General features: G+C 38.3%; 1 protein-coding gene across 1 annotated transcript; it reads left to right on the top strand.

Annotated features, from left to right (window-relative positions):
* Positions 1 to 21,865: 21,865 nt before the first annotated feature.
* LOC104085096 (elicitor-responsive protein 3-like) lies at positions 21,866 to 23,669 on the top strand. The gene is made up of 5 exons (XM_009589049.4): positions 21,866 to 22,023; positions 22,595 to 22,660; positions 22,812 to 22,938; positions 23,029 to 23,146; positions 23,414 to 23,669. Exons 1-5 carry the CDS (start codon positions 21,957 to 21,959, stop codon positions 23,438 to 23,440), a joined length of 405 nt encoding a protein of 134 aa, XP_009587344.1. The 5' UTR covers positions 21,866 to 21,956; the 3' UTR covers positions 23,441 to 23,669.
* The last annotated feature ends 741 nt before the right edge of the window (positions 23,670 to 24,410 follow it).

Genomic DNA, 24,410 nt, shown 5'->3' with positions numbered 1-24,410 from the left:
GTTTATCTCATTTATTAAGCCTCAATGAATGGTTGAGAAAGGGTGTGATGCATATCTGTCGTATGTGAGGGATGTTAGTGTTGATACTCCTACCGTTGAGTCTGTTCCGGTAGCGAGGGACTATTCAGATGTATTCCCGGTGGATCTTCCGAGCATGCCGCCCGACAGGGATATTGACTTTGGCATTGATTTGTTACCGGGATCTCAACCCATTTTTATTCCACCTTATGGTATGGCCCCAGCAGAGTTGAAAGAAATAAAGGAATAGTTGCAAGAGTTACTCGATAAGGGCTTCATTCAGACCAGTGTTTCGCCTTGGGTGGTCATGTCTTGTTTGTGAAGAAGAAGGATGGTTCTATGTAAATGTATATCAATTATCAATAGTTGAACAAGGTTACAGTGAAGAACAGGTATCCATTGCCACGTATTGATGATCTATTTGATCAGCTTCAGGGTGCTAGAGTGTTCTCTCAGATCGACTTGCATCCAGGCTATCATCAGTTGAAGATTCGGGAGCCAGATATCCTGAAGACTACTTTCAGGACTCGGTATGGTCATTACTAGTTCCTCGTGATGTGTTTTGGGCTGACCAACGCCCCAGCAACATTCATGCACTTGATGAACAATGTATTTTAGCCCTATCTTGACTCTTTCATCAGTGTGTGTATTGACGACATTCTAGTGTACTCCCGGAGTTGGGAGGATTATGAGCAACACCTGAGGACTATACTTCAGACCTTGAGATAAAAGAAGTTGTATGCATAATTTTCAAAGTGTGAATTCTGGCTAGATTCATTGGCATTTTTGGGTCATGTGGTATCGAGTGAGGGGATCAAGGTAGTTTGAAAAAGATTGAAGCAGTGCAGAGTTGGCCTAGACCATCCTCAGCTACGAAGATCCGGAGATTTCTTGGCTTGGCGGGGTATTACCGTCAATTTGTAGAGGGATTCTCGTCTGTTGCAGCACCTATGACTAGATTGACCCAGAAGGATGCTCCGCTCAGCTGGACGGAGGAGTGTGAGGAGAGCTTTCAAAAGCTTAAGACTTCTTTGACTACAACCCCAGTGTTGGTGTTGCCTACTGGTTCGGGGTCCTATACAGTATATTGTGATGCGTCGCGTATTGGTCTCAGCGCGGTATTGATGCAGGACGGTAGAGTGATTGCCTACGCGTTTAGACAGCTAAAGGTGCATGAAAAGAACTATCCTATCCACGATCTTGAGTTAGCACCTATTGTTCCTGCCCTGAAGATCTAGTGGCACTATTTGTATGGTGTTCCTTGTGAGGTTTTCACCGATCATCGGAGTATACCGCATCTATTTAAATAGAAGGATCTTAACTTGCGGCAGTGGAGATGGTTGGAGCTGCTTAAGGATTATGACATCACCATTCTCTATTATCCCGGGAAGGCCAATGTGGTGGCCGATGTCTAGAGTTGCAAGGTGGAGAGTTTGGGCAGTTTAGCATATCTACCAGTAGCAAGGAGGCCTTTAACCTTGGATGTTCAGGCCTTGGCCAACCAGTTTGTCAGATTGGATATTTTCGAGCCGAGCAGAGTTTTCGCCTATGTGGTTTCTCAGTTTTCTCTTTATGATCGTATCAGGGAGCATCAGTATGACGACCCCCATATGTTTGTCCTTAAGGATACGGTTCAGCACAGTGATTCCAAGGAAGTCACTATTGGAGATAACGGTATATTATGGATGCAGGGCAGGCTATGTGTGCCTAATGTACATGTTTTGCCTGAATTGATTCTTTAGGAGGCTCACAATTTGCGGTATTCCATTTACCCAGGTGCCACAAAGATGTATCAGGACCTGAGGCAACATTATTGGTGGAGGAGTATGAAGAAGGACATAGCGGAGTATGTAGCTCGGTGCCTAAATTGTCAGCAGGTGAAGTATGAGCATTAGCGATCGGGTGGATTACTTCAGAAGTTAGAGATTCCAGAGTGGAAATAGGAGTGGATCACTATAGATTTCGTACTTGGGCTCCCACGGACTCGGAGGAAGTTCGATGAAGTTTGGGTGATTGTGGATAGATTGACCAAGTTAGCTCATTTCATTCCTGTGGTTACTACTTACTCTTCGGAGCAGCTGGCTCAGGTTTACATTCGCGAGATTGTCAGGCTTCATGGCGTACCGATATCTATCATCTCTGACCGGGATACGCAGTTTATATGGCGGTTCTGGAGAGTTGTACAACATGAGTTGGGTACTCGGGTGGAGTTGAATACAACATTTCACCCTCAGACGGATGGACAGTCCGAGCGCACTATTTAGATATACTGGAGGATATGCTTCGTGTGTGTGTGATGGATTTTGGGGGTGCTTGGGATCGGTTCATGCCACTTGTGGAGTTTGCCTACAACAACAATTATCAGTCGAGCATTAAGATGGCACAGTATGGGGCTTTGTATGGTAGATAGTGCCGGTCTCTAGTGGGTTGGTTCGAGCCGGGCGAGGCTAGGCTATTGGGTACAGACTTGGTTCAAGATACCTTGGAAAAGGTTAAATTGATTCAGGATTGACTTCGTACAGCCCAGTCCAGGCAGAAAAGTTATGCGGATCGGAAGGTTCACGATGTTGCATTCATGGTTGGGGAGCGGGTCTTGCTTCGGGTTTCGCCCAAGAAGGGTGTTATGAGGTTCGCAAATAAGGGCAAGTTGAGCCCTAGGTATATCGGGCCTTTTGAGATTTTTGAGAGGGTTGGAGAGGTGGCTTATAGACTTGCACTACCACCTAGTCGTTCTGCAGTTCATCTAGTATTCCATTTTCCATGCTCCAGAAGCAACACGACGATCCGTCTCATGTGTTAGACTTCAGCACAGTCCAATTGGACAAGGATCTATCCTATGTTGAGGAGCCGGTAGCCATTTTGGACAGGAAGGATCGAAAGTTGAGGTCAAAGAACATCACTTCAATGAAGGTTCAATAAAGGGGTCATTCGGTCGAGGAGGCGACTTGGGAGACCGAGCATGATATGTGTGGCCGTTATCCTCATCTTTTTACCACTACAGGTATGTCTCTATACTCGTTCGAGGATGAATGTTTGGTTTAAGAGGGGAGGATGTAACGACTCGGCTAGTCGTTTTGAGAGTATTAGCCCCGAACCCCTAATTATTTCTCCCTCTATTTCATTTTTGGGTTATGTGACTTGCCGTGAGTATTTATTTTTGGTTTCGGAGTGAAATGGGACACATAGTCCCTAAAATTGAAGTTTAAGTCGCAGGAATTGACCGTAGGTTCAACTGTGTGAAGACGGCTGCGAAATGGAGTTTTGATGGTTCCAATAGCTCCGTAGGGTGATTTTGGACTTACGAGCCTGTTCAGATGTTGAATTGGAGGTCCGTAGGTCATTTTAGTGTCAATGGGTGAAAACTAGAAAATTAGATGATTTTTGAGAAGTTTAACCGGGTGTAGACTTTTTGATATTGGGGTCGGATTCTGATTCCAGGAGTTGGAGTAGGTCTGTAATGTCAATTATGACTTGTGTGCAAAAATTGAGGTCAACAGAACTTGATTTGATAGGTTTCGGCATCAGATGTAGAAGTTTGAAGTCTTAAAGTTCATTAGGCTTGAATCGATAAGCAATTCGTGTTTTAGCGTTGTTTGATGTGATTTAAAGAGTCGACTATGTTCGTATGATGTTTTATGACTGGTTGGTATATTTGGTCGAGGTCTCGGGGGCCTCGGGTGAGTTTCGGATGGTTAACTAATCGAAATCGGACTTAGAGCAATGCTGGGATTTGTTTTTGCCTTCTGGTGCAATCGCACCTGTGAAACTATTCTCGCAGATACGCTACCGCAGGCACGACTGGCAAGGCGTAGAAGCGGATTTGGGCTTGGACTGGGGCTGTGTCGCAGGTGCGTGAAGGCTTCCGCAAAAGCGAGGTCGCAGAAGAGGTCCTCTTGTCCGCAGAAGCGATGGAACCCGTAGAAGCGGGGAGGACCTCGCATCTACGAGACCGCAGATGCGGTTAAGTTTCTGCAGAAGCGGATGTTCTTTAGAACACTTAAATACAAGGGTTCGCAATTTTGCCTCATTTTAAACATTTTGAGCTTGGGTCTTGGTGAATGAAGGAATTTCTTGAGGTAAGTCTCTTGTACTCATTTTTTATCAATAATCTTGTTTCCCCATTGATTTCTCACCTAGTTTGTGTGTATTTAAGGTAGAATTTTGGCGTTTGAGGCTAGGGATTTGGAGAGTTTAATTTGGGGATTTGAGTGGCGACTTGGTGTCGAATTTTGGTAAAACCGGTATGGTCGGACTCGTTATCGAATGGGTGTTCATAATTTGTGACTTTTACCCGATTTTGAGATGTGGGCCCGACCGGCATTTTGTGTTGGCTAGATTCGAGCCGATTGGAGTCGGAAAGTCGAGGAAAATGCATTCTTATCAATTGATTGAGCGAGATTTGAGATAAGTGACTTGTCTAACCTTGTGTGGGTCAAATCCCCTTAGGATCTTGTATTGTTGTAACAATTTGTGATATGTGAGAGCCGTGTACGCGAGGTGACGAGTGCATACACGGGCTAATCATGGAAATTCTGGTTCTTGTTGAGTAGATTTCTTTTAAATTCCTTAACTGAGTTGCATTAGCATGTGTAGCTGCCATGTTAGTCTAGTATCGCATGTCTACGTGTCTTATCCCTTACTTGAAATTCATGCAACATTCTTAGATGAATTTCCTATTTTCCTTGATTATTGTATTCACTCTTTAACTGTAGGATTCCTTGCCGTAAATTCGTTGTTCCATAATTTATGAGTTGCATATTTACTTTTGGGACTATGAGGCGGTACCTCGGGAGACCCCCCGTGTCGTGCAAATTTACTTTTGGGACTATGAGATAGTACCTCGGGAGATCCTCCTGTTATGCATATTTATTTTTGAGACTAAGAGGTGGTACCACGGGAGATCCCCCTGTTACATATTTACTTTTGAGACTACGAGGGGGTACCTCCGGCGATCCCTCTATTGTGCATTTACATTAGGGGTTACGAGGCGATACCTCGGGAGCGCCCCTGTTGTTTTCCTCAATTTGATGTGTTGTTAGCTTTCTGAAATTTCTCGTTGTTCATTTCCCAGTCACTTCATTGTATTATTATATTTTCTGCCTCATTTCCTTTTATTCCAGTAGGCCCCCGACCTGACCTTGTCACAACTCTCCGAGGTTAGGCTTGGTACTTACTGGGTACCATTGTGGTGTTCTCATACTACACTTTTGCAAATATTTTTGTGCAGATCCTGGTGCTTTCTACCAAACCAGATACCAGTGAGCTGGACTGTACGTGGAGACTTTAAGGTATATCTACCAGCATCCGCAGACCTCAGAGTCCCCCTCTATCCTTATTTTGTTGTTTTCCTTATTCTCTTTAGACTCTGATGTATATAGACACTTACTATTTTCTCTTAGAAGCTTGTGACTTATTTCTACCGGGTATTGGGAGTTGTAATTATTTAAATCACAGTTTCTATTTATATATCATGTGTTGAGATTTGAGTTCAGTTTATTATTCAGTTATTCCGCAAATTATTAGGCTTACCTAGTCGTAGAGACTAGGTTTCATCACGACATCCTACGGAAGGAAATTGGGGTCGTGACAAGTTGGTATCAGGGCACTAGGTTCATAGGTGTTATGAGTCAATACTTACTGAATTTAAAAGTCTTAGGGACTAGGTAAGCCTAACACTTACTGAATTAGTGGCAACTCAACCAACAATTATTAATTATGGAATATAAATTTTTCTACAAATCGCAAAATCGATAGTACAAGTCATAAGCTCTACAGAGTTACTAAAAAAATCACTAAATGCTAATGTTCCACAATAGAATCAAACAGAGCAAACAAAATATCACAAGGTGAATCTGAAGCCTGCGAACGCGACAACAGGTGAACCTTGAATCTCCATAGAAATGCCCAATCAAATAATAGGAATATCAACAACTTTGAGGAACCTGGATCTCCACAAAAATGTGCAAAAGAGAAGCATGAGTACACCACAATGGTACCCAGTAAGTATCAAGCCTAACCTCGGTAGAGTACTGACGAGGCCAGGTCAAGACACTTACCAGACATATAAACCTGTAAAAAATGTTACATAAAGCTAACAAGGAAAGAATATCAATGTAAGGCTATAGCAGAAGAATTTCCAATTCAAATCAACAATGAGAACAATGAGAACATGGATGGCAACGAGAAAACAATTAAGTAACTAGGCAACAATATAATCAGAGTACAATGACATATGAATGGGTTCAAGTAAGGCATCATATGATAAATCAATCAATTAATTTATTTATAATGCATGTATTTCAACATAAATTACCCGAGGTATCACTCCTCGAAATCTCAAATCATGATTCACAACTTCCAATTCTTACACATGTGGCATCTTGTGCCCACATCTTTCCGAATCACTTTTGCACGAAAAAATCCTCGTGCTACCATGTGTATAGTTTCCGTATCAATATCAACCAAGATTACCAATGAATAATTTAAACACACTTAAATACAATTTCCAAATTGAATACAGTGAAGCATCAAATGAGTTATTAAGCCAATTTAGGACTCAAATAAGGTAAAATAGTGGAGAGGTTGTGCAAACAGAATATCAATTGAGTTTAGTTTAGAAATATATGAGATTCAATAAAAATATTGTATTTATACAAAAATAGGACATCAACCAAATTGTAATGAGATAAATATAGGATTTATTAAGGTAATACAAAATAACAATTTTCATGTAAATTATACGACTATAAGATAATAAGTAAATTTGAAATACCAATTAGAGTAAGAATGAAATCACCATTTAAATTAGTAAAACTCAGAATAAGATATGAGTTTTATTTTGAAAGACTTGCAAGTGGAACAGCTTGAGAATTCTTTCATTTAATTCTGCTAAATTTTCAGCAACTTAACATATCACGTAGGAGGCATGACTCACACAAGAAGTCCATATTGTTCCAATTTTTAATATATTGACGGTTAATTAATTATGATCAAAATACAATGAAGTGATTTAAGAAACTACAGTAACTGACCTAACATGAAATGCATCATGAGAATCGCAATCGGGATTAACCTTAATATCACAATAATTTCATATCTGTACATTTGTTGCGGCGTGCAACCCGATCCCACACAGTAATAATCATATATGTTGCGGCATGCAACCCGATCCCACACAACATTAATCATATATGTTGCGGCGTACAACTCGATCCCACTCAATATTAATCATATATGTTACGGCGCGCAACCCGATCCCACACAATGATAATCATTTCTCATTTATCATTTATCATTTATCATTCTCATTTCTGTTGCGGTGTGCAACCCGTTCCCCGTTATAAACATTAAACAAATCTGTTGCGGCGTGCAACCCGCTCCTCAATATAAACATCAAACACATCTGTTGCAGTGTGCAACCCGCTCCTCAATATAAATATCAAACACATCTGTTGCGGCGTGCAACCCGCTCCCCAAGCAACACAAATTAAACAACCAATTTACAACCAACTACGGTATAACACAAAATCAAAAGGAATAACGAGGCTACACAAAGAAGTCACAACTAATAAAAAAGGCTACACGATAGCTCACAAAATCAAATCGAAAGGAAATGACAATCCATAAACCAAGGCACAATTTATGAGCATCAATTAACAATTAAGGTATGTAGCAGATAAAGCATGAATTCAACAAGTGATTACAATCAACAATTGGCATATAAGGGTGGACTTGACAACAAAGATGGGACGTGTGCTAACAATTTCAAGTAAGGCACGTACAAACAATTCTAACAACAAAAGATATAGTCATGAAATGATAACTACAATTAATTACATGAAGGAAGCCTAACAGTCCAAACCGGTCAAATACCACATATAGGTCGTATACCCACTCATCACCTCGCGTACACGATCTTCACATAACACGAATGACACAATCATCTCAAATTCTAAGGGGTGGTTTCCCCCCACACAAAGTTAGACATGACACTTACCTTAACGAAATGAGGCCGATATTCCAAAACAGCCTTCTCGCATGAAATAACCTTCGGACGGCTCACATTTGGCCAAATTAATTACATAACATCATTCAAATTTATCAGGAACAATTTCAGATAATAAAACGTCGAAAGTCAACCCCGGGGCCTGCATCCCGAAACCCGACAAAAATTTACGAAATTTGAACACCCATTCCGATACGAGTTCAACCATACCAAAATTATTAAATTCTTATAACGGATCGCCCTTCAAATCTTCATTTTATATTTTTGAAAAATTTTACAATTTTTCCAATTTCTTCTATTCGATTCACTAATTAAGGATGAAAAAAAATCATGGAATCATGAAATATAATGAAAACCGAGTAGGAAACACGTACCCCAATCTATTTGGTGAAAACCCTCTCAAAAATCACCCAAATCCGAGTTCCCTGGCTCCAAAAATGTTGAAATGAGCTTATAAAAAAGGTTGTACAATAAAAATACTAATCTGGTCGCAAAAGGCCTAATTCCTGTCGCTAAAAGTGCAAAATCCGGTCGTTAAAGATGAGAACCAGAACCTGCTTGCACCACCACCAGTTTATTGTTCGCTAAAAAGGCTCTAACTCTATCATATGAACTCGGAATTCGACGATTCTTGTTCCTATGAGCCAAAAATAATAATACGAACCTAGTCGTTCAATCGAAAGTCAATTCAGAGCTCATTTGCTCCATGCGATAACAACTTCGCTCGTTAAATAATTAACTCATGTTTCTCGATAAAAATCCAATCGCGACTTGATGAAATTAGACCAAACATTCCAGATCATTCCTATAATTCATTATCAAACTCTCGAAAGTCTCGAAATCGAATTTTGATCTCTAGAACTAAAAATAAACCCTTGGATCATTACATGCTTATGCTCAAAACAATGTCAAAATACCAAACACGTTAGAAAACCCATCCAAAACTCATCCGAGCCCCATGGGACCCCAACCAAGTATACTAATAAGTTCCAACACATGATACGAACTTGCTCGAAGCCTTAAATTGCCTCTAACAACACTAGAATCACGAATCGCGCATCGATTCAAGCCTAAGAAACTTATGAACTTCCGAATTCCAAAACTAATGTTGATTCATACCAAACCAACTTCGATTGACTTCAAATTTTGCACACAATTCATAAATGACAGTACAGACCTATTACAACTTCCGAAACCGGGATCCGACCCCGACATCAATAAAGTCAACTCCCGGTCAAATTTTCTAAAATCTTCTATTTTTTTTCCATCTTTCACCAATTCATGCCGAAATGACCTACGGACCTCCAAATCAATATACGAGCACGCTCCTAACACCAAAATCACGATACGGAGCTATTGGAACCCTCAAAACTCTATTCTAGAGTCGTCTACATAAAAGTCAAACTCCGATCAACTCTTACCGCTTAAGCTTCTAAAACTAGAATCCTTCTTCCAAATTGATCCCGAATCATCCGAAAACTGAATTCGACCACACACACAAGTCATAATACATAATACAAAGTTGTTCGGGGCCTTAAGCCACTGAACGGGATGCTAATTCTCAAAATAATCGGTCGAGTCGTTACACCGATATTCCAAAATAGCCTTTTTGATTGAAATGACCTCTGGACTGCTCAAATCGAGCCAAATAAATTATAAAACTTCATTAAAATTTATCAAAAATAATTCTGGATAATAAAATGTCGATTGAAAATTTCACTTTAAAAGGTCAACCCGAAAGTCAATGCGGGGCCCGTATCTCTGAACCCAGTAGAAGTTTCACGAAATCCGAACACCCATTCCGATACGAGTTCAACCATACTAATTTTATCAAATTCCAATAACAATTTGTCATCCAAATCAACATTTATCATTTTCGGAAGATTTAACAATTTTTCTCAATTTCTTTACTTAAATCCGAAATAAATGATGAATATAACCATGGATTCATAAAATATAATCACTTTCGGATATAGGACACTTACCCAAGTCAAAGTCGTGAAGAAATCCTCCAAAATCGCCCAGAAATCGAGCTTCAAAATCCAAAACGAAAATGACGAAATGACAAATTTTTTATCGTAAATGTTCTGTCCAGTTCACTTCTACAGACAGCCTTTGCACTTCTGCGAGCTCCCTTTTATGAGAAAAACCTCGCATTTGCGGAGCACACTGTCTAGCTGAAGCCTTGCATCTGCGGAAGAATTTTTGCTTCTGCGTAATCGCAGAAGCGATAGCCAAACACGCATCCGCGGAGCATTGTCGCTTCTGTGTTCCAGTGATCGCACCTGCGATGTCGCAGGTGCGCAACCTTGTCCGCTTCTCCGGTAAGCTTCCAGCCTTCCCAATCTTGCTTCTGCAATGCTTATCTCGCTTCTGCAAGGTCGTACCTATGCCTATAATTCTGCAGGTGCGATTGTATCAGCTGCTGCCCAGAAATAGCTTCAGCAACAGAAATTCCAGCAGCTTCGACAAGTCGCCAAATCATCCGAACCCCATCCAAAACTCATCCGAGCCACTCGGGACCTCGTCCGAATATACCAATAATTCTCGCAACATACCACAGACCTACTCGGTGTTCCTCCAAATCCAAATTCGATCCGTTAAGCATCTGAAACTCACCCGAGGCCCTCGGGATCCCGTACGAACATACCAACAAGTTCCATAACATAACACGGACATACTCGAGGCCTCAAATCATATCAAACAACATAAAAACGAGGAATCGCACCTCAAATCAAAATCTATGAACTTTGAACTTTCAAATTCTATATCTTGTGCCGAAACATATCTAATCAATCCGGAATTACTTCAAAATTTGCACACAAGTCATAAATGACATAACGAAGCTATTCAAATTTCTAGAATCAGATTTCGACCTCGATATCAAAAGTCAACACCCCGGTCAAACTTCCCAAAATTCAACTTTCGGCATTTCAAGCCTAATTCCACCACGAACCTCCAAATAATTTTCCGGACAAGCTCCTAAGCCCAAAATCAGCATACGGAGCTATTGGAATCATCAGAATTAAATTCCGAGGTCGTTTATATATAAGTCAATATCTGGTAAACTATTTCAACTTAAGCTTTAAACCTTGGAACTAAGGTGTTCCAATTCATTTCAAAACCTTACCGGACCCAAACCAATTGTCCCGACAAGTCACACAATAATTGTAAAGTATAATTTGAGCAGCAAATGGGGAACCGAGGTTGTAATACTCAAAACGACCAGTCGGGTCGTTACATTCTCCCCCACTTAAACATACGTTCGTCCTCGAATGTGAAAAGAGTTATTTCCAAGCCATCAAATCACTGTTCCATCTTACCACACACGTACTCGGGGGTGAACCCCACATCACCCTATTACATATGAGCTTGACAACACAATACAACTAAAATCATTGAATTTAACTTTAGCCCATAAACTTTGAAATTTAATTTCCAACCTTTAGAATTTCTTTCAAGACATAAATCTTACGTTTACACTCTGTATGAGTTTGAACAAGTTGAATCAAGCCATAACCATAACCATAACCACGGACATAATCCCTAACATATTACACAACTCGCATGCTCATAGCACTATTCCTGACCATAGTGACTGCTCCAAAACCAACCAAATACTAGTATTAAACTCATATCGAACCAAACCTCATCCCAAAATCTCCGTACACTGTTGATAATAAAAGAAACATGCGAAATTTCATGACCACTTACCAGATCAACAGGTCACGGAGCTCTCTCGCCCCAACCAGAACCATAATCACTTTCTGAGCCGACTCTCAATATTATACTCCCAAATATACCGAAATCAAACCTGATACTACCCATTCTAGGTCCAATGACCTTATATTACTAAACACAAATGTTCCATAGACATGCTGCACTAATATAACTCAGAGCCACATCTCATGCCATATGTGCACTAATACGCAACAATTCAAATGTACCCAGTCATGGAAAATGACTCAAATGAGAGAACTGCCCCGCCAGATTAACATGTACCGTCACAACGAAACGCTGAAAATTCATCATACACCGTAGCACCATCACCCGATTTTAACACAAGGTTCATACCTTAACATAACTCCGCTGCAATGCGTGACCCCATGCAAATGCTGGTCCATAATATATACCTCGAGCCACCCCGCTCAAAATCAATTACCACAGAGAGGCAAATGACAACCAAAAAATTCCACACAAAACCTGAAAGAACATAACCATTACACAATTGATCATGCAATACCCAAATACTCATCACGATCAAATTCTGCTATAAAGCTCAAATAGAACCGCGCCATCTGTGCACATAACCAATGAATCACAACTCCACGTAGCATAAAGGAGTAACTCACAGATCATTTCAGAACACGAATAAGTTTATCATCAACCAAATGACACATCCCTCAACAATAGCAGTATGGAGCCAACCATTCCGGCTCGGTGTAGAATACATATCTTAATTGGGCCTACCAATGGACCCCCAAATCAACTCGGGTTACCCACAAATAGATAAAAATCCCTCTGAAAATCCATAATAACTGAATCATAATATATTCTATCATCTGGCTAGCTCCAGCCACAACTTCACAGGCCACAATCATGAAACAATTTGCTCCTGAGAACTCCCAAATATCCAAATCCATAGAACACGCGAATCACCATATTTAATTCCATCTCCACCGCCCGAATGCCTAACACCTCTCTCATACACGATCATCCCAAGAGATATAGTTTAAAAGTTCTTTTGTGCCACTTGGTAAAATTTGAATATCAGCAGTCTATCAACCATGTGAGTACTGCAATACTAATTAAATATCCGTAAGTCAAAATACAATGCGCCTTCTGAAATACGCACCCTTCTCAAACACCTAGTAGTAATCGTATTCATCTAGTCATTTGGAACCGCCCATGTTGTCTAAGAATTCATGACCATTCTGCCCAAACTTCGTTACCTTCCTTCAAGACTGAACTGCCACCTTGTACATGTAAATCTAACTTCCGCACAACCCATAACATCTATCTTGTGAAATGCACAAGAATCTCATTATCAACTCTGGTCACCAGCAAATTACATATCCAGTTAGTTAGAAACCTTTATCTTGCTTCTTTCAAAGAGGAAATCACAATACACAATACGTTTCTCACACCAGTAAAAAATTTTCGGTTCCAACCATGGTAGAGACCATCAAGAACACTTTGAAATCCATCTGCACATAACCAAGCTATTAGAACTAAATTCCTCTAACTCGACCAAACCACGTAGGTCACCAAACCCAAGAATATTACCACCAAAACATCTGTAGAGTCTCACCACATCATAATTACCCATATAAATACCACAACCAAAACACCCACTCTGAAAATACCTTATTTGAGTCTAAGGTCGTTTCATTCATCTTTCTGATACCAAAATATAAAATTCATAATGATATATAAAAATGCCACAAGTCTCGACACCATCCAACTTAAATCTCAAATTTTAGCCGCAAACATATCCGCCAAAAATTCTCAATTGTTACATATAAATCTCGAATCCATTAGAACTTTCTCGAGAATCACCCCGTTTGTTCAAATCCACATTACACCACCCAAATGGGCCAAACGACACATGCCTCATTAGCACAACAGCTCTCAAAGAAGTAACTCTACTTTAATACCACCTATCAAATTCATACTCCGTGCATACTACATCATTCACAAATAACAACTCACTCATCCCACGATTTTCATATACTCATAAGTGCAATATAACCCGTATCCAGGAATTTCCTTATTCGAGTCATCGTCGAACTCAACTTTTGCAAGTCATAACTAACCCACCAGTTTGCCTCAGCCCAAAACTAAACCTTTACATATAATCATGAAATTAAATTATCAATAGTAGGCTCCCCCACTTGGCTCAAAGCCATAGATTAAAACATTCCATAACTCACAATACCAATGCTCTATTACTGTCATAATGCCACAGTCAGTTCAATGAAACTTCTTCTCAAACTCATGCAACGCCAACCATAAAAATACCCCAAATCATCCGCTAAGCTCGCAATCATTCTCTTGACACTCAAGTCAACTTTCTCAGCCAGATTCAAATTCAAATCTCCACACACATGCCCCACTGGCATAAAAGAAACTCTCCACTCACATCATAAGGAATACACCTACGTAGATTACTCCGTAGGAAATAACCCACCTGCTTAACCTCAAATCGGTATCTTGATATACCCTTTCGCAGTCAAAATTACTACGCAATCACTTAGTCTATCTGAGTCCAAACTCACTAACCAGACATGAGAATTTAATTTGTCCCAAAATTTAACAATCGTGAAAGATCCTTCAAAATATTCACACTCGAGACTGTACGTCACATCAAAACGAAAATCAAGCACCCAATGACTTTCTTTTACATTTCAAGGAAATACTTCTTGTCACATTCAAATCGTCTTAACACATCCCGCAGTTACATCATACTCATCATAAAGCCATTTCACCGCTCATCGAGCCACAAATTCCACTGTAGGGTCATTACCGGACATATGAGTCCAATTGTACAGGTTATAACTGAAGCTACCGAGCTCAAGCTACGGTCTAACTATGGCCTCAATTCCTCCAGACTGGCCCATCACCAAAACACAGAATACTCACCTCGAACCTCGTTCATAGAATCACAAGCCGGCGATGCACAGCTGATACCGAGCGCTCATGTGCGTACGAATACGTGGAAGGAATTAAAAGAGTTATGTCCCAAGCTAAATCAATACCGCACGATAAGGAAAGAAAGATGGGAAGTATATATCCTAAATGCCCTTTAGCCTCTGGAAGATGAGTATGGACGTCATCATACCGATCCGCAAGACTCTACTAGATACTTGCTCATGACTTGTAGAACCTATGAACCTAGAGCTCTGATGCCACCTTGTCACGACCCAAAAACCAACTAGTCGTGATGGCACCTAACCCAACACGTTAGGTAAGCCAATTACCAACTATCCATTTTCAAAATAATTATTAAAGCAATTTAAGTGAATAAAGGTCTTAATCTTATACAATCCCCAAGGACTAGTAGTACAAATCACGAGCTTCTAAAAATAGAGTATACAAAGAAGAAATGAAATAAATACATAGTCTGTTTGAATAATACATAAACAGAGCTTTTATAAATCTAAAGCCACCCTGAACAAGAGGCATCTACAACCAGAACGCAGATACATCTTCAAATCCAGCTCCCATCGAACACAACAACATCAGTAGCCAACATCTGCACACAAGGTGCAAAAGTGTAGTATCGGTACAACCGACCCCATGTACTGAGTAAGTAACAAACCTAACCTTAGGTTGAAAGCAGTGACGAGCTTTTACCAAGGTCGGGTCTAAAACCAATAGTCCACAACAGTATCCAGAAAACAAAACTCATAACAATAGAATTGAGGCAGCACAATGAATAACTCAATAATAAAGTGCTCAGTTCGTTCACAATAACATTTTTCTTTTCAAATATAACAGTAAAACTCAATTCTTTTCACTAAAATCACCAAAATATGAGTAAGTCTGAAAATTGTGATTTTCCCAAAATCCTTTCAATAATAAATGAGATGTTTCATTTTCTTTCCAAATAACCCATATAAAACAATTGTATCACTATGCCCATCTATCAAAATGTGTGAGAAATCATGAATGATGTGATGATGTACAACATGAGGAAAATACATCTCTATGCCTGTATGTTATGTGTGCATGCCAATGTGATGCAACTCAGTGATAAAATCATAAACAGCCCCTCGGGCAGAACATCACTCATATACAGCCCGTCGGGCAAACCTCACAGTCACTCATGCCTCTCGGGCATACCTCACAGTCACTCATACAACTCGGGCATACCTCACAATCACTCATGCCTCCCAGTCACTCGGCACTCGCACTCAGTAGGTACCTGCGCTCACTAGGGGTGTGTACAGACTCCGAAGGGCTCCTTCAGCCTCAGCGCAATAATCTGCACGGACAAGTCACGTGCTGCACGGAAAACTAACGTGCTATAATAATAAAGCATATAAAGCATGCTGCAGGCGGGCAGTCGCGATCCACATTAATCCTCACAATCAGGCCCTCAGCCTCACTCAGTCATCAATCTCTCTAGTCTCTCGGGCTCACAATGTCATGCAAATAGCCCAAAAATGATGATATGATGTATCAATAAATTACAACAGAGAGTGAGATATGATATGCAATTAAATAAATATGACTGATATGAATTTTTAATTTAAAATAAATAATTCACAGCAATATGAACTCTTTGGGTCCCAATAATACTAGCACATAGCCTCGACATGATTTTTAATATGCTTTTCAGCTCAATTTCTTTAACTCATAAAATTGCATGGAAAATGCCAAGATCATTTAACTATAAAATTCCACATAAACAATTATGTCACATTTTCTATAGTGCACGCCCACACGCCCGTCACCTAGTATGTGTGTCACCTCCTAACAATTCACATAAAACATATATTCAGGGTCCATACCCTCAACTCCAAGATTAGAAGAGTTACTTACCTCGAACAAGCAAAATTCAATGTCGAGCAAGCTAAGCAATGCTCCAGAAATTCAATTTTGCTCATATCAACTTCCAAACGGCTCGAATCTCATCACAATTAATTTGATTCAACCCACAAAAATTATAAGAATTAATTCCATATCAAAATACTAATATATTCTAAATATCCGAAATTACGCCCCAAAAATCACCTATGGGGCCCACGTCTCGGAATCTGATAAAAGTTATAAAATCCGGAAGCCCATTCAACGACGAGTCTAACCATACTAATTTTATCAAAATTCGACCTCAGCTTGACCTCCAGATCTTCAAATATTATTTTCAAATCCTAAGTTCAAACCCCCGATTTACACCTCAAAAATATGTAATCTAGCCGGATTATTCGATGATAATTTAATATTATGGAGTAGAAATGATCATAAGTAACTTACCTCAAGTTTCCCTTGAATTCTCTCTAAAAATCGCCCCAAAAACTATGCTTTAAGGTCCAAAAATGGCAAAACTCGGAACCCCCTCTATTTTTAACATCCTGTCCAGGATTTTTGCATCCGCGGTGATTTCTTCGCACCTGCGATCTTCGCACTCGCAATGGTTTCATCGCGCCTGTGGTCTTCGCACCCGCAGTGATTTCTTCGCGCCTGCGGTCTTTGCACCCGCGATGATTTCTTTGCGCCTGCGGTCTTCTAACCCGCGGTAAAATTTTTTGCACCCGCGGTGCCTGGCCAGCTTATGCATTTTCTGCTTCTGTGACTAATTCCTCGCATCTGCGAGCTCGCACCTGCAGCCCTTTTTCGCGCAGGTGCGATCACACCAGTAGCCCAGCTGCTTCAGCTCCTCCTCCAAATCCAAATTCGATCCGTTAAGCATCCGAAACTCACTCGAGACCCTCGGGACCCCGTCTGAACATACCAACAAGTTTCATAACACAACACGGACCTAGTCGAGGCCTCAAATCATATCAAACAATATCAAAATGACGAATCACACCTCAAATCAAAATCTATGAACTTTGAACTTGCAAATTCTATATCTTGTGCCAAAATATATCAAATCAATCCGGAATTACTTCAAATTTTGCAGACAAGTCATAAATGACATAACGAAGCTATTCAAATTTCCATAATCAGATTTTGACCTCGATATCAAAAGTCAACCCCCCGATCAAACTTCTCAAAATTCAACTTTCGGCATTTCAAGCCTAATTCCACTACGGACCTCCAAATAATTTTTCGGACATGCTCCAAAGTCTAAAATCACCATACGGACCTATTGGAATCATCAGAATTAAATTCCGAGGTCGTTTACACATAAGTCAATATCTGGTCAACTATTTCAACTTAAGTTTTAAACCTTGGAACTAAGTGTTCCAATTCATTCCAAAACCTCACCGGACCCGAACCAATTGCCCCGACAAGTCACACAACAACTGTAAAGTATAATTTGAGCAAAAAATGGAGAACTGAGGTTGTAATACTCAAAACGATCGGCCGGTTTGTTACATCTGCACTTTTTGTCAAGAACGGCTTTAAGTGTGTTTTTGTATCTAATAAGGTTGTAATAAGTAAGAATGAGATGTTTGTAGGAAAATGTTACCTCACTAAGGATCTTTTCAAACTGAATGTAATGGTCGTTGAGAATAATAAAATTTCAGCTTCTTCTTACTTACTTGAGTCAAATAATTTATGGCATATACGTTTGAGACATGTCAATAATAAAACCTTGCAAAAAATGATTAATTTGGAAGTATTGCCTAAGTTTGAATGCGACAAATCAAAATGTCAAATATGTGTGGAATCTAGGTATGTTAAACATTCTTATAAGTCAGTTGAAAGGAATTCAAATCCTTTAGACTCAGTTCACACAGTTATTTGCGACATGAAGTCAATACCATCTCGCAGTGGAAAGAAGTATTTCATAACTTTTATTGACGATAGTACTCGATATTGCTATGTTTACTTACTTAATAGTAAAGATGAAGCAATAGATGCATTCAAGCAATACAAAAATGAAGTTGAAATGCAACTTAACAAGAAAATCAAAATGATAAGAAGTGATAGGGGTGATGAATACGAATCTCCTTTTGAATAAATATGTTTAGAATATGGAATTAATCAACAAACAATGACCTCTTACATGGATCAATCCAACAAGATTTTGGAAAGAAAGAATCGTTCATTAAAGGAGATGATGAACGTCTTGTTGATAAGTTCTGGTTTACCACATAACATTGGGAGGGGGGGGGGGGAGCCATTCTTATGGCTAACCGCATACTAAATCGAGTACCCAATAGAAAAATGAAAAGGAAGGAAGCCCAACTTGAATTATCTTAGTGGCCGTTTGGACATAAGAATTGTGAAATTCCGGAAAAAAGTGATTTTTTGTTTTCAAGTAAAAATGGTATTTGAAAACTAGAGTTGTGTTTGGACATGAATATAATTTTTGGTTGTGTTTGAAGTTTTGTGAGTGATCAGAGTGAAAATTATGAAAAACAGGTTTTTTGGAGTTTTTCAAATTTTCGAAAAATTTCAAAATTTATCTTCAAGTGAAAATTTGAAAATTTATGGCCAAACACTAATTTTGAAGAAAAGTGAACATTTTTCGAAAAAAGTGAAATTTTTCTTATGTCCAAACGGGCTCTTAAAGTGTGTGGGTGTTTGGAAAAAGTGCAAGTTCCTAAACCCAAAAGGGTAAATATAGGACCGAAAACCGTTGATTGTGTTTTCATAGGATATGCGAGCAATAGAAAAGCATATCGATTTCTGGTTCATAAATCAGAAAATCCCGACATTCATAATAATACGGTTATAGAATCAGATAATGTTGAGTTCTTCAAAAATATATATTCGTATAAAAAGGAATGTGAGTCGATTGGTAAAGGATCTAAACGACGTCTGGAAGAAACAAAAGAAAGTATGTCTAATCAGGAGGATTGAAGACGTAGTAAACGTCAAAGAGCGTCTACTTCATTTGGACCAGATTTTGTGACTTTTTTGTTGGAAAATGAGCCTCGAACATTTAAATAAGCTATGTCTTCTTCAAAATTATTATTTTGGAAAGAGGCAGTCAATAGTGAAATAGAATCCATATTGAACGACCATACATGGGAATTAGTTGATCTTCCTCCTGGAAATAAATCATTGGTAACTAAATGGAATTTTAAGAGGAAAATGAAAGATGATGGCACTATTGATAAATATAAGGCAAGACTTGTGGTCAAATGGTATAAACAACAAGATGGTCTTGACTATTTTGATACTTACTCTCCAGTTACAAAAATTACGTTCATACAAATATTAGTAGCATTAGTTGTGGCTTATGGCCTCGAATTCATCAAATGGATGTTAAGACAGTCTTCTTAAATGGAGATTTGGAGGAGAAAATATACATGGAACAACCTGAAGGGTTTGTGGTTCCAGGTAAAGAAAAGAAGGTATGTAGACTTGTTAAGTCCCTTTATGGACTAAAACAAGCACCCAAACAATGGCATGCGAAATTTGACCAAACAATATTGTCAAATGATTTTAAGATGAGTGAATTTGATAAATGTGTGTACATTAAAAATGTTCCGAATCAAATAATCATTGTTTGTTTATATGTGGATGATATAATGATAATGAGTAATGACATTGCCAACATAAATGTGACTAAGTGTATGCTAACTTGCAAGTTTAATATGAAGGACTTGAGAGTTGCTGATTTAATTCTGGGTATTAAGATCCATAAGACTCCTCAAGGTCTGGCATTGTCACAAGCTCATTATATTAAAACAGTACTTGAAAAATTCAAGCACTTAGATTTTAAAGTTGCAAAGACTCCAATTGACGTAAATCTTGTACTAGCAAAGAACAAAGGCCAAAGCATATCACAAATAGATTATGCTCGTGTGTTGAGATGTTTAATATATATCATGAATTGTACATGACCAGATATAGCTTGTGCTATAAGTAAATTGAGTCGATACACGAGTAATCCAGGTCAATCTCATTGGATGGCAATGAAACGAGTTTTGGGATATTTAGAACATACCCAGGACTTTGCTTTGCACTACAGTAGATATCCTGTGGTGATTGAGGGATACTGTGATGCAAATTGGATCACCGGTGCAATTGATTCTAAGTCCACAAATGGATATGTATTCACTATTGTTGGAGGAACGGTATCTTGAAAGTCGTCCAAACAAATTGCATTGCCCGCTCTACAATAGAGGCTGAGTTCATAGACTTAGATAAAGACGGTGAAGAAGTTGAATGGCTCCGAAATTTCTTGATCCAAAACACACCCAAGCCTCTCGGGACCCTATCAAATCATATTAACAAGTATAAATCTATTATCCAAACTTATCCAAAGCCTCAAAACACCCACAGGAACATCACTACAAAGAATTGAGGTTCCAACCAAATATAATTTCTCTTAGGTTGTTAAATCTTCATTCCTTCAAAAGAGTGTCCGAATTATACTTACACACTTCGGATTACTTCCAAACTTTGCACACAAGTTCAATTCAACTATATAGACCTTGCCAAAGTCTCGAAATACCAATTGGAGTCCAATAACATCACAGTCAACTCTTGGTCAAACTTATGAAATCTTAAGTTCTTTAAAATTACCAACTTTCGAGAAATAGAGTCGAATTTTTCTAGGAACCTCCAAAACAAAATCTGAACATACGTACAAGTCCAAAATCATCATCCCTACTGGAACAATCAAAATTCTATTCTGAGTCCGTTTAACCAAAAGTTAAACCTTGGTCAACTCTTCTGACTTAAAGCTTCCAGATCGAGGGTCATTTTTCCAAATCAATTTCGAGCCACTCGAAAAACGAAAACAGACCATACACGCAAGTCATAATACATCATATGAAGCTATTCAAAGTCTCAAACCAGCGAACATAACGTTAAAGTTCAAAATGACCAGTTGGGTCGTTACACACTAAATCATCAATCAAAACCTAATTTATTACTGAATCAAAGAACGCTAATAAAAATACTAAAAATAAGTAGCAAGTTAAATTACCAGGATCACTACCAATACTTCCTTCTATTAAGGGTCGGAAGTAATACTCCACAGAAAAATTAAAAGAGAAATAATTATGAAAAAGGCCATCAGTCAATCCATTTTGTTGCATAATAATTTCTCAAATATATTTTACTGTTACTATTTTAAAAGTCAGCTGTTCTTACTTTCTCTTTAACCACAATTATTCAAATACGTCTTCAAATATTTTCGGATCACAATGGTCACGTGTATTACAGTGATTGGACTAGTAAACTATAAATTGAGCAGGCCTAACGTCATAGTTCAAAGCACTAAAAATATTTTTATTGAAGCCTTTTAATTTCTTCCCATTATCTTATTCTGTTTTTTAACGAATAATTTGATCCAAAGATGCCTTACGGACAGCTTGAAGTTTATGTGGCAAATGCCAGAGGCCTTGATGACACAAATTGGCTAAGTAAGTTTCTCTCTAACTCCCTTACGGTCAGGCATGCAAATTTTGCTTACATAATATGCAAGAGGAACCTTGATCAAAATCTTACAAACATGAATTTTTCATGCTCACTGCACAGCCCAAGATGATTTTTTTGTCAAGTATATGGCAGAAATAAATAATATAAAAAGAGCGCCAGTATAAAGATCTTTATTAGTGTGTAAATCAATTGTATACCACCATTGATAAACATCAGAATAAGCGATATTCACAGACCAAGAGTATCCTCTCGAGTAAATCTAACAAAAAAATATAGGATCCTTTGATTTAATTTGCCTTGTCTTCTTTGTATAATACATGTGTAACTCTATCAGTTTTTGTAATTTTTTTGAAAATCTTTTTGACGTTAAAGTGAATTCCTTAGGGTTATCACCTTCAGCTGGGGTATTCAATCCTTCCTGTTGTAAATAATCTGAACAAAATAAAAAACATACATATAAATAAATTGAAGTTTTGACTCCACTTCTTAGTACGTTATTAATCCTTCATCACGGATTAAAGAATTTAATGTTTTTTTTTTTTCAAATTTCAACAGCTGATATGAATCCTTATGTGGTTGTCACCTGCCGTACTGAAGAGAAGAAAAGTAGTACTGCATCAGGTTTGTAGTTAATTAACTTGGATTAACATTTAAATTTTATTGTATCCCACCTATGTTTGTAAAAAAAAAAATGTTAGTGCAAAAATTCCTTATACTTTCAGTATATATAAATTAAAATTCATAACTCAATAATAAGAGCGGCTTTTTGCAGGTGAAGGATCCGACCCTGAGTGGAATGAATCCTTCCTCTTCACCATCACTCGTGGTTGTGACGAGCTTCACATCAAACTTATGGATGAAAACACATTCCAAGATGACGATTTCCTAGGAGAAGCAACGTTAATAATCTCCTTTATTATATTCATTAATATTTTTTTTTATGCAGTTAAACAACGTTATTAATGTTGTTTTTTGTTAATTGAAAATAGAATTTCCTTGGAAGAAGTGTTTCGTGAAGGAGAAGTGGGATCAACCTCTTATCAGCTTTACAAGGATGACGAAGATTGTGGATCCATCAGACTTGGCCTCACTTTCACTCGTGAGGAGGTAATAGATTCGTCAATTATAAAATTATAATTTTCACTATTAGTTATACCATGTTACTTACTATTTATAACTTGTTTCTACCATATAAAATGTGTACGTACTATTTATTCTAAATTATCAATTAACATTTATTATATAGATTAATCTGAAATAATCTAAGTATCAGATTATATAAATATTTTTTTTTACTGTCAATGTATGAACTTAAACCTTTTTAATTAGTCAAAGAACAAGACTGATCAATTTTTTTTTTTTCATTACTTGCAGAGGGATGAATGTGACGAGGATTACTAATTTCTGCTGTCTAGCCGAGGAGTTTGAGTTTATGGAAGGGTCGTTTGGTTACCTGTACTATAACAAAATTTAGTCCTAGAATAAATTATGAAATGATAGTGAATTGTTTTTGTTCAGTTATCATGTTCTTGTATTCGTGCGAATAATATATGCATTTAGTTATGCGATAAATTTTGTATTATTTTATATTGAATGTAACGTGAAATAAAGACACACGTGTTAGCAAAAATACCATTTGTGTCATCAAGTTGTTAATTAGTTGACTATTGTTACCTCTTTTGCTTATCAAGACTCTATTTAGCCAAAGCGTTCGCAACTTAATTGGTTTTGATGTTTTATACTTCAATGCCATACAAGAGGGGTGATTTGTGTGGTGTTCGATTTTCGCGTGTACTGATTATAAAAGGACCTGATTCTTCTAAGTGCTCCTTATATATATACTACTATTGCGGAAATAGTAAATGCGGAAAGTAAAGAACACAAGTATTTTTACGTGAAAAATACCCGGCTCAAAAGGTGAAAAAACCACGACCTACTAGCGAGTAGGATTTTTTCCAACACTTCACTAAATCAATAAGATAAAACAGCATTTACAAAACTCTTTGTAAACCTAACGATTAACTCTAATCCCGTTGTGACAACCATCCTCTAACTGTTGCGACAACTTCAAGTTAACTCTAACTTGAATACTCAAAGTACCTAATACAATTGCTTCTAGATAAAGCTGAAAGGTACAACTTGAAAACACCTACTACAATTGAACTAGAATAAAAGACAGACGCTTGGAACTGGTTCTTCTATATGGTTTATGGAGCTTCAGGTTCGCACACTTGAATCACACAGGAATTGTTTGCAAAATACCTTGCTATTTTGCTCTCAACTCATGTTTAACTTCAGCTTTTGTGCGTACCTGTAGAATGAGAACATCCTGCAATTTATAGAGTAGAATAAGAAATAACTAGAGTTCCAA

The sequence above is a fragment of the Nicotiana tomentosiformis genome, chromosome 8 (assembly GCF_000390325.3).
Source record: "Nicotiana tomentosiformis chromosome 8, ASM39032v3, whole genome shotgun sequence".
In the NCBI taxonomy this organism is placed as follows: Eukaryota; Viridiplantae; Streptophyta; class Magnoliopsida; order Solanales; family Solanaceae; genus Nicotiana; species Nicotiana tomentosiformis.
Note: the sequence above shows the minus strand (reverse complement) of the source record. Positions and strands in the feature narration are given on the sequence as shown.